This window comes from Peromyscus eremicus, chromosome 7, assembly GCF_949786415.1.
Source record: "Peromyscus eremicus chromosome 7, PerEre_H2_v1, whole genome shotgun sequence".
Taxonomy (NCBI): domain Eukaryota; kingdom Metazoa; phylum Chordata; class Mammalia; order Rodentia; family Cricetidae; genus Peromyscus; species Peromyscus eremicus.
The window spans coordinates 81107312-81124644 of record NC_081422.1 but is presented as its reverse complement, the minus strand read 5'-3'; the positions used below and the strand labels follow the sequence as shown (position 1 = coordinate 81124644).

General features: G+C 46.1%; 1 protein-coding gene across 1 annotated transcript; it reads right to left on the bottom strand.

Moving 5' to 3' along the window:
* Positions 1 to 2029: 2029 nt before the first annotated feature.
* Mrap2 (melanocortin 2 receptor accessory protein 2) lies at positions 2030 to 16707 on the bottom strand. The gene is made up of 3 exons (XM_059267048.1): positions 16581 to 16707; positions 9216 to 9315; positions 2030 to 2448 (listed from the first exon to the last, which is right to left on the bottom strand). Exons 1-3 carry the CDS (start codon positions 16705 to 16707, stop codon positions 2058 to 2060), a joined length of 618 nt encoding a protein of 205 aa, XP_059123031.1. The 3' UTR covers positions 2030 to 2057.
* Positions 16708 to 17333: the final 626 nt, after the last annotated feature.

Sequence of the window (17333 nt, the reverse complement as noted above, 5' to 3'; positions counted from 1 at the left end):
ACCTTTAATCCCAGCACTGTGGGAGTCAGGGGCAGGCGGATCTCTGTGAGTTCAAGGCCAGCCTAGTCTACAGAGTGAGATCCAGGACAGGCACCAAAGCTACACAGAGGGGGAAAAAAAAAGAATTGAACTTCGCTTCAAAGACATTTTCAGAAAGGAATTTCCTTGGATGGAGTCATTCCCAAACCAAGCTCCTGTGTAGCTGAGTCTACCTACACTCTCAGAAATCAAGAGACATTGCAGACATGGGATAGCTTTTAGAGACATGAAAACCTGCCTGTGTTAAAATCAAACCAGAGAAAATTCCTGTGCAATAAATGCATTTATTTTGCAACTTAAGCAAGACTAATGACAAATCACAAAGACAATGCTACCCAGAGACGAGCAGCTGGCCATGCATACAACTCACCGTGTGCAAGACTGAGTTGTTTCTGACGCCAGCAAAGTAGGGTTGGTTCCTTTGTGAAACAAACAACATGTTGCTCTTGTTAACATCACCCCATCCTGAACATGTTACTGTGGTACACACAACCCACTGACTATCTCAGCTCCAAGCCAGGCAGTCAACATCTACACACCCGCCAAAGCAGACAGACAGCATGGCAAACAGTATCTTGTTCTGAAGCCAAAGAGTTCAGCAGTGTGACCACAGGGATGCTCAGAAAGGACCCAATCAGCCAGATGACAGTCTGCCCTACCATTTTTGGAGAGCTCAAATGCTTGTGAAATGCTTTAGGCTGGCACTCACCAGGGTCAGAGCTGTGCCAGGTTTAAAGCACAGATGGAGTTCCTCAGATAAACTGCCTCAGTGCGTCTCAGCAGAAGCACTGTCACAGTGTGTGACTCTCCTGGACTCCTGCTAAAGGCTCCCCTAACTAACACATGACCTGTGGTGGTATTGTGTTCCCCAAAATATTGTGCACCCTAATAAACTTATCTGGGGTCAGAGACAGAACAGCCACTAGATACAAAGGCTGGAAAATGGTGGCACTCACACCTTTAATCCTAGCATTCCAGAGGCAGAAATCCATCTGAGATCTCTGTGAGTTCAAGGCCACATTGGAAACAGCCAGGCATGGTGACTCACGCCTTTAATCCCAGGGATTGATGGCAGAAAGAGAAAGATATATGAGGCGTGAGGACCAGAAACTGGAAGCTTTTAGCTGGTTAAGCTTCAGGCTTTCGAGCAGCAGTTCAGCTGAGAGCCACTGGGATGAGGACGCAGAAGCTTCCAGTCTGAGGAAACAGGATCAGCTGAGCAGTTGGCCAGGTGAGGTTAGCTGTGGCTTGTTCTGTCTCTCTGATCTTCCAGTTCACCCCAATACCTGACTCAGGTTTGATTTTATTAATAAGAACTTTTAAGATTCCTGCTACAATGACCTAGTGCAGGACTGACTGGAGGGAGGGTACCAAGACCTGGAGAGCCTGCAATCAGAGCCAGGATGCCATGTTCTATTTTCTACTGCTTCTATATACATTAGCTCGTCTTGGATGCTAAGTCTGTAAGTCACAAAATACTTGAGCTGGGATGGGTCGTCTACTCCAGATATGCCGCCTTACCTTTAAAGCCATGCAGTCCAGAGAGGTAAAGCAGCTGTTATAGGCAATGAATGGTGGGAAATGGGCTAGATCAGAATGCAGTGACCAAACCCTCACCCAGGGGAGCTCAACTGTATATGTAGCCAATTTTTTCAATAAGGAAGCTTTAATACTGTAAGTGTGTTTTTAATCCAAAAAGGGAAAGAAACAAAACTCACCACCTCCCCCCTCCAAAAAAAGACAACAAAATGGTGCCTTCCTTCTCCAAACTCTACACCTCTATCACTAAGTCCTAGCCCTAGCCTAGATCTTAAACTTTCAACATCATCCTCTCTCTCTCTCTCTCTCTCTCTCTCTCTCTCTCTCTCTCTCTCTCTCTCTTTCTCTCTCTCTCTCTCCACACACGCACGCACGCACGCACGCACGCACGCACACACACACACACACACGAGGAGAGGGGGAGGTTTCTGGCTATACAGAGACAGAATACATCCTCAGAAGGTGCCCACAAGTATTTCTCAGTCCAGGTCTATACGTGAAGTCTGGGAAACTGGCTTATTTTCTAGAAGAACAGGTGGTTCCGAAATCAGAAGATCATCCTCCCCAAAGGAGTTCTGGTCCGTGTTCACGAAGTTGGGGATGTCAAACTTCATAAACCTGCTCAGCTCCTCCTCAGGCCTCCCACTGCTTCTGATGGCTTCCTGGAGTTGGACATCACTGTCAATGGCTGTTGTTTGGTGGCAGACTTTGACCCTGTCCAAGTGTTCCACTTCATTGATATAACAGTGGAAGAGAGACCTGGACTCCTCGTTACCCTGACGAGAGAACACCTTATCTGACTCCATTGGTTTCCCAAAGTCTGACACAAAGCTGTTCATTCTGAATCTCTTCTCTGACGACTCTGCATTGCTACAAAGACAAGAAAGAGAGGTCACAAACCTGCAGCTCACTCACCTACAGGCTCATGGTGTCCTGCATGGAGGGCAGGCCAGGAGATTCCCAGGAAGCACCTACTGGGTGTCCCTTAAGGTTATGCAGACCAGCACTAGCAGAGAGATGCATCACTTCTAAACATAGGACTCCAAGACAAAAACCTCTGGATGAAAGCTGCTGGATTTTCCTGAGGGCAGATAGGGTACAGGACCCCCCAGCATCCCGTAAGCACTTCAGGGATCTCCAGGTATTCTTAGATCTCCTGAATTGATATCAATTTTTAATCTTTATGCTTTTGTATATGTGGTGTTTATGTGTACATATGTGTTTATGTGTGAATATGTGTATAGGCGCATGTGGAGACATGAAGTCGATATCCAGTGTTAATTGTTTCTACACCTTAGTTTGTTTTGTTTTTACTTTTATGAAGCAGGGTCTCTCACTGAACCTGTAGCTCACTGATTCAGCTTAGGCTGGCTAGCCAGCAAGAACCAGGGAATCCCCCTGCTTCCGCCTTCCCAGTACTGGGATTACAGTCACACAGCACACACTGGTTTTTATGTGGGCTTTGGGGATCCAAAGTCAGGTCCTCATTCTTACGTGGCTATTACTTTAGCAACTAGGCCATCTCCCAGCCTTACATCAAAGTCAATTTAGGTACTCCTAAAGAAACAGAGTCCTACCTTACAGACCTTTAGGATCTCTGGAGATACTCAGTAATCAGCATTTTCATGGAATCCCCAACCATCATTGCTGTAGTGATGTTCAAACTCACAGGCCTATAGCATACAGCATGGGTCTCTAGCAGCCAGCACAGGCCAACAGCACTTCCTGGTAGAAGCCCTGTCAGTATCTACCAAGTTGCTCCTTTCTCTCAGGCCCTCCTGAGTCATCTAGGAGCCATCTCTGCAAGAAACCTTTTCCGATTCTCATGACCTGGGGTAGCTGCTCTACGGGGACACGGGTGATTCTCCTCATCCATCTTCCTCTGTGTTGTGCCTATTTCTCCACTTCTCTGTCACCTCCTTTAGGTTGTAAGCTCTCCAGGGAAGGCACTATGAGCTTCTTGCCTACCGCATCCCCAGTTCCAAGAACAGCAGTAGGTACATACTAATTGCTCAGCATGTTTTGGTTGGATCAGTGAAAGAACACATCAGTCATGAAGAGATCTGAAATTAAAGCAAATCTTGGCTTGGCAAGATGCCTCTTCTACAGATCCTACAGGCTGGAAATAAGGTCAAAGGCATGCTCAGCTAAGGCCTAAAACCGGAAGCAGATGAACCTGAATGGAAAGATGACTGACAGAGCCAGTGATGTGGGAGGTCCAACAATCAATCCCACGCAGGTCTCTCCTCTGTCTACCTGTATTTGGCTACAGGAAACCACCTTGTCTTTGCCCCCCCACATCTCCAAGAGCTGCTCAAGAGTCTGCCATGGGGCCTCCTCCCCAGGGTGCTTGGCAAGCACCCACCATCTGGCACTTTGTACCTTCTACAACTGGCCAGCCTGGGTGCTTGCACAGGCCCAGATACCATGGTAGTGGTGGGCTATCTTCCAGCTATTTATTAGTGCGAATGGCCCTCAAGAAAGGTGGCGAAAACCCTGCAGTCATGTTCAACGTTTAACACAGCATGGCTGTTTACAAAGTTCACCTTCAAGGACCTTGGGTGACAGGTTAGAGAGATGGTACAGCAGCCAGGAGCCAAGCCTGACTGTTCCTCCAGAGAACCTGAGTGCTTAGTAACTACCTGTGACTCTAGATTCAAGGATCTGACACCCTCTTCAGGCCTCTGTGGCTACTACCTACACACAAAGGGCATACAGATACACACATACACACACATACACATAAATTTTTAATTTAAAACCTTAAGTTACAAAAAAAAATTATGTTTTAAGTAAGTTTATGATCTTGTGGGCCATGTACATAGGTAATCCTCAGCAACATCCAGCCTGCAGGCCTCGATTCACACAAGCATGCTAGAGGGCGCTACTCTTAAAGCCGCTTAGCCCTTGTTGATTCATACCTGTGAATATCTTAGGTAATGGACACAGCAACTGTCAAAAGATGCTCTCTAACAGGCAGCAGGGAGCTTGCAGCTGTACCCTGCCTTCAGTCCTCAGGAATGAAATACACGCTTTATTCCTAGACTCATAAAACGTGTGGCCTGGGTACCACTCCATAGGTTATACGTTCTCCTGACAGAGAAAAACCAGCTGCAGCTTCAGCCTCTCAAACTTGGGAGGTCCTGGGGGGGAACTAAAGCTCACAACATCTACAGGAGCAGTTAAAAAGAAGTTTAAAATTGTCCACAGCTCTGACTACATCTGTGGAAATAGAAAATTACAAGTCCAAACATCTTAAATTCCACCTTAGCTAAAATGACATCTGAAACCAGAAGCCTCAAGAGTCAAGAACTGGAACCTTGGAAGGATGGGCTAATGGCTGATACCATCATGAAAACAGAGCGCTCAAAGAATGTTGCCAGAAAATATTATCCCCAGGAATCCCAGTTCCTCATTTGCGACAGTTCATACCTAACTCTATGCTGTTGTTTTGCAGCCGAGATCTAGCTAGAGTGTTTAGAAGTCTTCCCACGTCATCCTACGGTCTGAGAAATAAAGACTGTTTATTTTGCTAGAAACTTGGACCTGTTTTCTCACTGTTTTGAGAATGTGTATTCCTTATTTTTAATTTGGATTTCACCAATCATCTCCAACACCCATCTGTTTCCCTGGCTAGACCTGACTGTTCCAAGCCTTGGCATTTTCTCACTATAGGGTACACCCAATATTCTCCAGGCCTGCAGGGTTATCAGCACCAGAATAGACAGCATCTCCCAGAAGGGCCTATCCGGTTCTCTAACCCATGCAGTGACTGTCCTTACTCGCCATGTCCCACTCCATCTACTTACCTACTTTCAAGTCCCCACCACCCTCTGCCTGATATTCCTAACCCTGCTCATCCCTTCCCACGTCCTCTCTCTCACCAAATCCCCTCAGTCACTCTACAGTATAGCTACAGTGAACCTGATTGCCCCTCTTTATGCCTCTGTTTGTGATGTCCAACAGGCCTCTATCCTAATGTGGTCACTGCCTCCATGGCAAGACTCTGTGCACTGGTAACAGGAAGGCATCTGTCCACCCACCCCTCTCTTGCCATCTTTTTCCAGTTTCTCTCACAGGTCATGCTTTTCTGCCTTCTGAGGGAGCCATTTGCCTCTGGTCTTTCTGCACATTGGTAAATATTTGTGTCCCTCAAAGGGCTTTGCAAAACATGGCCTCAGTGGGTGCTATGTGAAACACTGAACACAAGATTGTATCTACAGGCTTGTCCCAAACCCTGACTACTATGAGACACACAGCCATTCCAGATTTGTCTTTTTGTGACAGAAACCCAAATCAAGTCAGGAGGATGGACACACACACACACACACACACACACACCCCTCCAGCTGCAGAGGACAACACAGGTTATGCCCTGAGTCAGTCCCAAAGAATTTCCCTGATTCCCTACAAATGCTTGCTGCCGGACTGAGTCACCACACACCAATTACTCTCCTCATCTACTCAGGGATGGAAGCAGGCTGAGCAGAATGGTGGTGCCTGCCATTCCCAACAGTCACTTCCACAGGGGCTCTTACAAGCTGAGACGCATGCTCCTAAGAGTGAAATTCTGTGAGAAAATCACCACCACCACTTATGGAGACACAGCCTGTGCCAAGAGTTTATACACGGTGTAAATCAGCCTGACGGGGGTGCCAAGCACACACTCTGATGAAAGCCCTTCTGTGTACACCTTTTGGTGATTAGCAGGGAGATGTCAGGCTGTGTGGGCAGGGAAAAGTCTACCCTTAGAATTCTCCTCAGCATGGCCCTGGGCAGGCAGCACCTATGCACTTAGTAAAACCTCCTAATTGATGGGGAAACAAAGGCAAGTCAGCCAAGTTTCTGGGATGGACCCAACACAGCTTTCCCACCTGTTGACAGTGGTCATTGGCATCTTGAGATCCCAGGGTTCCTTAGCAACCACTCACCATGTCTGCACCCTGCCAGCTAGCCCAGGGCTGTGGTGAGTACCAGTGACTCCCAGCACTGACATTTTCACGGTGTCTGCTCTTGTTACACACCCTCATCCTGCAGTGAGTGCCACACTCTGCTAAATTACAATTTGAGAGAAAATGTCATCCCCAGTTTTATAAGATCACGAGCAAGCCTGTATTCGCCCTTAAATAAAAGCTACATCTACCAGGACATGAGTCATTTTTAGCAAAGGCTACAAAAGAAGGCCATTTGTGGTGGATGTCTGAGGCTTGGATTTTTTTTTTTTTTTAAGAAGTCCAAAATACCCAACATAAAAATGAATCCAAGACCTCTCTAACCCTAACCCTACCCGTCTCTCTGACAGATGTGTGCTAATGGACTATAATGCTCCAAGATACCACTCAGGCTCCCCCACTGACAAGTGAGACAGAATGGCTTTTCACTATCTCTTCAACATCCAGGTAAGAGCTTCCCCGCCACACACAAACAATACTCCACGGGAAAAATTATCACCATCAAAGCTGCTTCTGAGGCCTAAAAGCTTTTAATAAAGAGGAAGCAGCTTCCTACCTAGATCTCTCCCTAGCCTTTCTTTCCTCATGCCCACAGGCACCTGGCTCTCTCCTCCTCTAGACAGGAAGCCCACCACCGTTCCCCATCCTGAGTCAGCAGGAGGGCACGGCTGGTTCTGACCAGTGACTGGTGGGAGGAAAGGATGTGCACTACTTCCCAGCTACAGGACAGGAAGGTCAGAATCCCCATGCATGCTGTCACAACAGCTGAGGGACTGCAACGCTCTAGAGCAGTGGTCCTCAACCTTCCTGATGCTGCAACCCTTAATACAGTTTCTCATGTTGTCATGACCTTCTCGACCGTAAGATTATTTCATTGCTACTTCATAATTGTGATTTTACCACTGTTATGAATCGTATTGTAAATATCTGATATGCGACTTCTGGGAAAGGGGGTCGTGACCCACAGGTTGAGAACCACTGCTCTAATGGAAGCAGCCTCTGTCCGTCCCCTGCCAACGTGTCATGTCAACTTGAGGAAGAGTCAGCCTGTGCTGTGCTCTCCTGACACCCCAGCGGCATTAATGTCCCATAATCCAGGTTAGCCCAAATAGTCCCTCCCAGTGCCACATCTTAACATGGTCCCAGACTTGGGGAAGAAGTAGTTAAACTATAGTTCTGGGTTGATCCACTATTTCCTGAGAGTGAAGGCCCTTTCACTTTGTTAGAAGCATGCAGGGCCCTGGTTTGTGACTAAGCACAGTTCAGAATGACTCCTTAAGGAAGTAGGCTAGACAGGGTTCTCCAGAGAAACAACAGAATTGTTTCTGGCCCCTCTCCCTCTGCCTCCATCCCTCCCACTCCCCCTCTCCTCTTTCCCCTTTCTTTCCAGTCTCTCCCCATTGCCTCTACTCCATGCATGCATACGTGTGTAGAGAAATTTCATTCCAGAATGGGCTCATTCATACTCTGTAAGCTCTACAGGCTGTAAACTCGGGGAAGAATTCTTGTTTTGGGTGTCAAGGTGATTCTAGAAAGTCACTCAGCTGAATGAATGAAGCTCACCCACCTTCCAGAGGGTAATCTGTCCAGCCCTAGCTTAAAGTATACAGATTTAAGTATTAACTTCGTTTTTTAAAAAATACCTGTATAGAAACACCTAGAGTAGTGTTTGGCCATGCTGGATAGCATGGCCTAGCTCGGTGCAGGTACAATGTTTTGCCTGCTTGTGTGTACACCAGGTGCGTGCCTGGTGCCAAATGAGGCCAGCAGATGACATCAGATCCCCTGGAAGTAGAGATACAGATAGTCATGAGCTGCCATGGGGGTACTGGGAATCAAACCAGGGTCCTCCGGAAGGGCAGTCAATGCTCTTAACCACTGAGGCATCTCTCTGATCTGTTTTGTCTGTTTGTTTTAACCTTGTCTTTTCTTCCTATTACAAACCACACCACGTGTTTGCATTTCCTAGAACAATAATATGAAAAGCAAAAGTGTATGGTTTTTCGTGGGGGTTTTTTTTTTTGTTTTTTGTTTTTTTTGTTTTTTTTTTTTTTTTAGGGAAAAGAGGATGAAGAAAAGGGAGAGGAGAAGGATGAGGGAGGGAAAATGAGAATATTTCGAGAGGCTTTTAAAGGGATTCTCCAGCATATGTCAGCTTATACTTAAACATGTCAGCATTTGCCCATCATTTAGAATGTTTATATTTAAAGGATTTCTCTAGCTCCTGAAGTCTCAAGCAAACTATGTGATGGGCTGAAGTTCCCTTTCACTGGGATTTTTTGTTATAGTTGAAGTATAGACAAAGAACCCACCACAACAGGCAGGAGAGATCACGTGGTGAGACACAGGCAGGGGAGTGCTGCTGCCCAGCTCAATTCTGTAAACACATCAGCATTTGCAGCCAATGTCTCCCATAGAAAATCCTTTTCAACAAAGGGAGAAGGTGCATCCGAACTTCAGTATAAAACTCAGATCTGGGGTCAGCATGAACATGGCAGGGAAGGACCAAGAAGCCTGATTTGATAAGGGCAACAAGAGGCAAAAGGTGGGGGAGAAAGTGATCTCTCCTGGACAGCACCTGGATCTGGGTAGCAATCCATGCCCGACCCACCTCCCCATCCCGGATGGGCCCAACCCTGATTCCTGGTCTAGTTCTATGTGAAGCGCAGAGTAGTCCAGACTTACTCTTGATGTGGGGCACCTGTCTTCGTCAGCAAAGTCAGCACAAAAAACATGAAAATCACAAAGACCGCAAGACCAACCCAGAATCCAATCACAATGGAATCTGCAAGACAGGTAAGGTGAGATTAGTGTCCCGAGGGATTTGAACTAGCTTAGAAACATTTCAGGACTCTGAGCTTTCTGGAGATTCCAGGGTGCACCGCATATAACAAGAAATCAGTCAACCATCACAATGGGGGTGTGAAGACAGGTCACAGGTTATCCCAAGCTCCAATCTTCTACTTTGCAGCCTTGGGTTAGATTGTTGTTTTGTTTTGTTTTTTTTTCTGAGACATTTAAAATGAGTTGACTCTACTCCACCTCATTCATGTTCATGTTGACGCAATTCAGGTCTTGATCACTTTTTGGAATGGACGTATAGCTGACCTCCTGACCACTACAAACAAATGAATACCTTCTGCTTTCCCTGCCTCGGTCCTTTGCTGCACAAGCTGCTTTATCCCAGCTCCCAGGCGGAGGCTGGCCTCCACTGGCTGGTTGAAAGTGCTTCTCAGAGCACTTTGCTCAGCTGAGAAGGTATCACGCAGGGCTGGCTTTTATCATTCCAATGGCCATCCTTGTCTCCTAATTTACTCCTACTTTAAACCCCATTTGGACTGGGGACATTGTGTCCCTGTGTTTGCTTTAGCTCCTGGCTACAGCTTCCTCACACCAGCACTTGAACAGAAATCCTTACCACTTTGGAGCTGGTCAAGTCTGCCCTGCAGGGTCCACCCTGTATATTTAGCGCTCTGGATAAAAAGTAATGTTGCACTCCTAGTATCTTAATTCCAAATTCTAAAGAAACAGCAATTTCTTTATTTAGACCTTGCCTTTTACTATAACGAAATAAGGCATAAAGGTAAGGGGGGGGGGGGCGTAGAGAGGTGTCTTCAGGGTGGTTTAGCAGAAAAAGCACTTGTGAAGAAATCTTGACATTCTGAATTTGTGTCCCAGAACCCATGAAAGCTAGGATGAGAGAACCAACTCCACAAAGTTGTCCTCTACATGAATACCAAGGCATGTGTGTGCACCCACCCACACACCATACACACACATACAATAATAAAAAGACATAAAGCAAATCACAAAGAACACAAGTATTCAAGTACAGCTGACTTGAAACTATAAATCTCAATGATTTGGGCATGTGCTATGATAACATGGTGTATGGTCATCTTCAATTCTAAACATTGTATTTTAGCAACTGCTTCATAGAAAGAGTCAACCCTAAAACTGTAACAGGCTTTTTTTTCTTTTGGGCCACCAACCAGCTCCCAAATCATGACATGGAGACTTGTTAGTAGTTAGGAATGCTTGGCCTTATCTTAGCTCTTATTTTAATCTGTTTCTCTTTATCTACATTTTATCTTGGGGCTTTTTACTTTTCTTTCATTCTGGAAGTCCTACTTTCCTGTGTCCTCTGTGGCTGGCTGGCCGCTGCCTAGCTTCTGGTCGGGGCATCTCCTTTTCTTTCTCCCTCATTCTCTCTTCTCTGGAGCCTAGATTTCTCCTCCCACTTATTCTCTCTGCCCACCAGCCCCGCCTATCCCTCTACTATCTACCTATTGGCTGTTCAGCTTTTTATTAGACCAATCAGGTGCCTTAGGCAGGCAAGGTGAAACAGCAACACATCTTTACATAATTAAATGCAGCATAAACAAATATAACACTTTACATAGTTAAAGTAATATTTCACAACATTAACAAATGTAACACATCTTTGCCTAGTTAAAGTAATATTCCGCAACAAACCCTAAAACTACATGCCTGTGTCAGGTTTCAGGCCCAGAATTAAAATGCAGTCCGACCATGATAAAGGTCTCTCCTAAGGACAGTATGGTAGGGGTCCCTGAGAGCCAGGGAAAGAAAACAATAGCCTTGTTGATTGAGCAATGTCCTTAACGATACATAAACTTGACCAGCTTTCTCCTTCACCCCTTCCTTGCTTAATAAGCCTTCCCAAAGCCTTAAAGGAAGAGAGAGTGGCTGCCCTGAGCTTTCCTCTCTACTAAAATGCTTATGTGAGATCCTGGTCTGTCTTGGAGCAGCCCTCTCTTCTACATTCAGGCCATCTTTAGACTCCCACCCTAAGGATTTAAAATGGCCAATAAAAGTATATGTTAGCATACATGAGAGACAAAACAAAAGTCATATAAAAGGCCCCATTTTACTGTATTGGTTGCTCTGGGCTTTTGTTTGTCTGTAATAAGAATTTCACCAGGATTGCTATCATAATAAAAAGCTGCTTTCCCAGGGAAGCCTCACTACCCAGTCTTTGTTCAGAACTCACAACAGCAGCTTCCATAGGGAACAGGTCCACACTTCCCCTTTCCTAAGCAAGGAGTGGGCAGAGGAGAAGGGAAGAGATGCTAAGACTAACTCTACGGCACAGGAGTTAAAACCGCACTGCCCTCTGTGGCCATGTCCCCAACCCCCAGGTACTGGCATCCCTAAAATCCTGGAGTCACCACTGCTTCTGAGGCCACACCTTCACCAGAGGCCTCTCCTGGGCTCTCTTCAGGACTCAGAGTTTGCCTCATGCTGCCAAGCCTGAGTGTCTCTCCATGACCCCTTTGATCCTGGGGTTTTCAATGAAGCTGAGACAGCACCTTCATCCATGGCCTCTCCTGGGCTCTCTCTGGAGAGATGCCAACTCTGCTCTACAGTGCCAAGCCTCGGCCCTTTTCCTTGATCCCTTCATGCCTTCAAAACCAGTACCACGGGGGAGACTTACACCTTATCAAGTCCAGCTGCCAACTTGGAACTCGGCCTTGGGTCCCCTGGACCACAGCTTCTGTGGGCTGACCCTGAGGAAATACTTCCCAGAAGATTTTACCTCGAGGAAGCCAGTCTCGTCTCAGCTCCAGCTAATCTTCATCCATTTCCCCAGTAAAACAAAGGTTTCACTTCTCTATGTATTTCACAAACAGCCCAATGGAGTCTTTGCTTCTCTCTGAAACTTCACAGTCCAGACTTGTATCATCTGCACTGTGCTCAGCACGACCTTTCGAGTTCCCACAATAGCTCATTGACCTCTAGGCACTCAATGACTTTTCAGTCCAAAGTTGCAACATCCTCTCTCATAGTCCTCCCCCCCAAAACAAACAAACAAACAAACAAACAAACAAACCGAAAAACCAGTCAGGTCCAAAACAGCCATACTCAAATTCCTATGCTAGTTTCCTCCACATCCCTCACCCCCATGATAAACACTGACCAAAACCAACTTGGGGAAGGAAGGGCTTATTTTACCTTACATGGAGTCCATCACCAGGGGAAGTCAAGGCAGGAATTCCAGGTCAGAACCTGGAGGTAGAAACTGACGCAGAATCCACGGAGGAGGAACATCGCTTACAGGATTGCTCAGCCAGCTTTCCTATACGACTCAAGACAACCTGCCCCGGGTGGAACCACAATGACCCGGCCCCTCCCATGTTAATCACTAATCAAGAAAATGCCCTGCAGACTTGCACACAGGCCAAATCTGATGGCGGACAGTCCTCAATAATTGAAGTGCCCTCTTCTCAGGTGACTTCTCCTGTGTGTCAAGCTGACAGACTCTAAGCCACACAGATGCCTACCGTCTGACATTAACTGTATCATGGGGCTCAATCCCAGCCCCCCCCCCTCAGTTTCCTAATCACACCCACTCACCAGCCTCTTAGCCTTGAAAGGCATTTCAATGATGAGGGCTCTCAGATTTATACCTTCATCCTCACCCCCTTGTCTTCTTGGATGTCTGCTAAGTGTCTTAATCTTACAGGTGCAAAACTGAGCCCTGATGTTCCTCCCTGACACCTGTCTCTCCCTTACACATCTTCATCCAAGTTCACAGCCATTTCATTCTACCAATTACTCCGGTCACAAAGCTTCAAAGCAACCTTGCCTGTTCTCTTAAGCCCATGTCAAGCCACTGACAAATCAGGAGAGATCCCACGTTTACAAACATCTGAAACGCATGCACTTCTTGCCAGTTTGCTTCAGGCTGCACCTTGGCACATCAATGGCTACAACGAGGAGTACCTTGCTTCTAACCTCGCTCACTTCAATCTCAGGCACAGTGACCCCAGTAGAACCCAAGGCAGAGGATGTTCCTGTTTCAAACCCTTATCTGACTTCTTAGCCCGATCTCTATGTCTCTCCCCCTGTCCTGCTCTCCTTGACAGCTCTACACTTGGGTTCTACACCTCTCTGTATGGAATTCACTCCTCTGGGACCAGGATGGCCTCCCTTTTCCTTACATGTTCCAGTTCATTCTGGCCATGGAGCACTTTCTGACATGTTCTTCCCTCAGACATGGCTCAATCTCAAAATTCCTTCAGATTTTTCCCTCAGATTTCTCCCTTTCAGAAAGGCCTTCCAAAGCATGGCACAAATCCAAGCTTTGAGAGAAGATGTTTTTGGATTTTCGGCTCACTGCTGTCTCTCTGGTACTTAACATGATTCTGTTCATATTAGGCGCTCAGGAAATATGCTGAAGTCATAAATGAGTAATTTCCATTCTAAGTAGCAACCATGATTTCTGTAGGCTGAACAAGTTCATCTGAGGATGCACCTGCTCTTGCCAAATGTGGTACACGTAAAGGGAGTTGACTATAATGGCCACTCTTGCCCACAATATACACTTCTATGAAAATATTCTATTGCCGTTCTGTTTGCCAAACTAGCTTTATATGTCACCCAGTAAAACAGCATGTCATATTAAAGGTAAGGGTTTCTGCTTTTTTTAAGTGGAAGTCCAGGAGCTGGAGAAATGGCTCAGCAGTTAAGAGCACATGCTGTTCCTTCAGAGGACCAGGTTTCTTTTCCCAGTACCCATATGATGGCTCACAATTGTCTATAACCCCAGTCCCAGATGACCTGATGCCCACTTCTGGTCTCTGTGGACACTAGGCACACATGGTGTACAGATATACATGCAGACAAAACACTAACATACATAAAAGAAATAAAATAAAAATAATAAAATGAAAGAATGCATAGATGTTCACATTCCCATGGTTGACATTCCTGGGGCTTTTTACTTTCCTGTATACCAAAGGGGCATATCTGTTTATGTTCCACTCTCCTCTCAGCCTCATATGCTATCAGATTCCTGTGCCAGCAATGAGTGCTCATCTGAATATTTTGTATTTTCATGACATTAGTGTTGAAACAAAAAGCATTCTCATTAATAGTATGCAACGTGCCACAGCTCTACCTCGGTTTTTTTTTTTTAAAGGAAATTCTTTTTTCAAACAATAATCATTTCTATAACCAAAAAGAATATGCTCAAAGGAGAGCTGTCTTGGTTGTCTCTGGAAATGTGCCAATGAAAATTACAGCAGCAGGGCTGTCTGTGGAGCTCCTTAGACGAAGGAAAAGAGACAGGAGCAGGCGGAAATGGCACTGATGGGAAGGCTCACGTGACAGGGAGGACGGCACTCCACCAGTCTTTCCGATTTCCACCAAAATTCATCAAAACCTCTAGGAAAGGTTATCCCATTAAAAACAACAGACTAAAGAACTTAGTAAGTTTAGGAGGATGATTTCATACTCAGACCACAAGACCCTTATTCAGATAATTAATGAGAGCATGTCCTAAGAGGTTCATGCACTTTCTTTTCATTCCCCATAAATACTGGGCAGGTGTCAACAAAGAAACAAGAAAAGCAATCCACTATTACTGTAAGCATGAAGGGTATGCGATTTCGCTGGTGGCTTTGCTTAAGGAAGGAAAGGAGAGATCCCTCCTTGCAGTGAATGGGCAATGGGTGCTAGTGGGTGCAAGTATCACTGCTGTGAAAAGGGAAAGAGGGGGGAGGGAGGGAGGGAGGGAAGGAGGGAGGAAAAGAGGGAGGGAGGGAGGGAGGAGAGGAGGGAAGGAGGGAGGGAGGAAAAAAGAGAGGGAGGGAGGGAGGGAAGCCTGCCTGTGATTCTGATCTCTCATATTTCCTGATGTGCCACTCGGTCTGGACCAGTTAAGAGCCTAAAATGGAGGGCTGGAAAGATGGCTCAGCAGTTAAGAGCACACATTATCCTTGCATCAGACCCAAGTTCATTTCCTAGCACCCAAATCAGGTAACACACAACTACCTGTAATCCCAGCTATAGGGGAACTGACCTCCTCTTCTGGCCTCTGAAGGAACTAGACACACACACACACACACACACACACACACACACACACACACACACAGAGAGAGAGAGAGAGAGGGGGGGGAGAGATGATAGATAGATAGATAGATAGATAGATAGACAGATAGATAGATAGATGGATAGATGATAAAATCTTTAACAATGAGTCTAAAATGTGTGCAGTACTTATGTATACATTTCAAAACAACTGGACGTCACAGGAACAGTTACAGCATGACCCAGAGTGGTTGGCAGTGCTTGCCTATAATATCAATTCTGCCTGTCAAAATAAGGATGCTTCATGTAAGTCAGAAAGCATTGACTCTGAGAGGAATACAACAGTAACCTTTTACAGAATTGCACTGCTTAGTGGCAGATCACTAACCACGCCAATTCCTGGAAACGCCACTGATGCCTGCACCTCCATGGTATGTGATGGGAGGCTGTTCTCATCTGTCTGTGAACACTGCTCTTCAGGAGTCTAGAAGTCCTGGGAGGCTGTTCTCATCTGTCTGTGAACACTGCTCTTCAGGAGTCTAGAAGTCCAATAGGATTTTTGAAATATTTTAAAATATTTATTTATTTTTATTTTACGTGTATTGGTGTTTAGCCTGTGTGTATGTGTACCACTGTGTTCAGTGCCCACAAAGGCCAGAAGAGGACACTGTATCCCTTTGAACTGGTGTTACAGGTGGTTGTGAGCAGCCCTGTGGGTGTTGGGAATTAAACCTGGGACCTCTGGAAGAGCAGCCCATGCTCTAAACCACTGAGCCATCTCTTCATCCTTCCAATGGGTTTCTAAATAATATTACTGGCAAGTACAAAAGAAGAGTCTTCATGCAATCGCTCTGGATACTACCTCTGTACACATTTTTGTTGTTGTTATTCAAACACTGATGCTTTGAGGGAGCTGGAATAGTTAATGCTTTTTTTTTCTTTTTTTACAAAAAAGCTTTTTCTAAGGCTAAAACACTATTCCACACTCTTCCACCAAGGGGGTGTTGTTTTAAGTCCTTTGAAAACCAGAATTACCAATGTCCCCATATCATACCACTCCAGGGCAATCAGCCTAGGTGAAAGGGATACTTGGTATTTAGAGATATAAGACCATTCTGTAAGAAGATGGATATCAGGAAAAAGCAGTCATGGGGATGTCATGGGTTAACACAAACATGTGACGGTTACCCCAGGGAGCAGCACAGGACTTACACTTATGAGCCTTCAGTCCCTCGAAGGACACTGGTCCAATCTCATAGTACTCATACTCCCAGGTGTAATCAGCGTTAGATGCTGGCTGCAGGGATGTTCTGTTAGAAGTCAGCCTCTGGGCAGACATCTCCACCCTGCACACATGGAGAAAGGCAAGAGCAAAACTCATCAGTCCGTTCACAGATGTACAGTCACCCCAACTGATCTTGGAGGCACTCAAGAGTTTGGGATCAATAGTCCCCAGTTCCTAACCACTAGGTCACCAGCTGCCTGCACCTCACACCACACAGTCATTATTTCCTTTCCTTCCCCACTAGTCTAGAGTATATATGAAATCACTCTGTCTTTGTGTGTGTGTGTGTGTGTGTGTGTGTGTGTGTGTGTGTGTGTGTGAACTGTACCGAATGCCGGGCACGCAGTCAATGTGAACTTCTGGGAGATGACAGGGGAGGGGGAAAACGGAGACTGTGGCCACACCTCAGAGAGTTTGCAGCAGCCTCATCACCTAGACCTGGGAGGAGTTAGTAACATCAGTGCCAGAAGCGAACTGCCAGCACGTCTGACTTGAGCATCTCCTGTGTAGCGATGCAGACGTGCATCCGACGCACATGCGCCACAGGGACGTGGACAACAGCAACTGCGCAGTGGGGCAAGGGTCTCAGCAGAGGCCCACACCTCACCTTTGCGTATTCCTGAAGCAGGCTACACTTCCAGGATTTCCCAAATACCTTTTTTTTCCTTATTGCAATTATT

What these genes read in the sequence shown, in the direction of transcription:
- Mrap2 (XM_059267048.1), bottom strand. Translation starts at nt 16,707, where the DNA reads ATGTCTGCCCAGAGGCTGACTTCTAACAGAACATCCCTGCAGCCAGCA. An exon ending in GGGACTGAAGGCTCATAAGT is followed by an intron (nt 9,316 to 16,580) that starts GTAAGTCCTGTG and finishes CCTGTCTTGCAG; the next exon opens with ATTCCATTGTGATTGGATTC. An exon ending in ACAGGTGCCCCACATCAAGA is followed by an intron (nt 2,449 to 9,215) that starts GTAAGTCTGGAC and finishes TTGTCTTTGTAG; the next exon opens with CAATGCAGAGTCGTCAGAGA.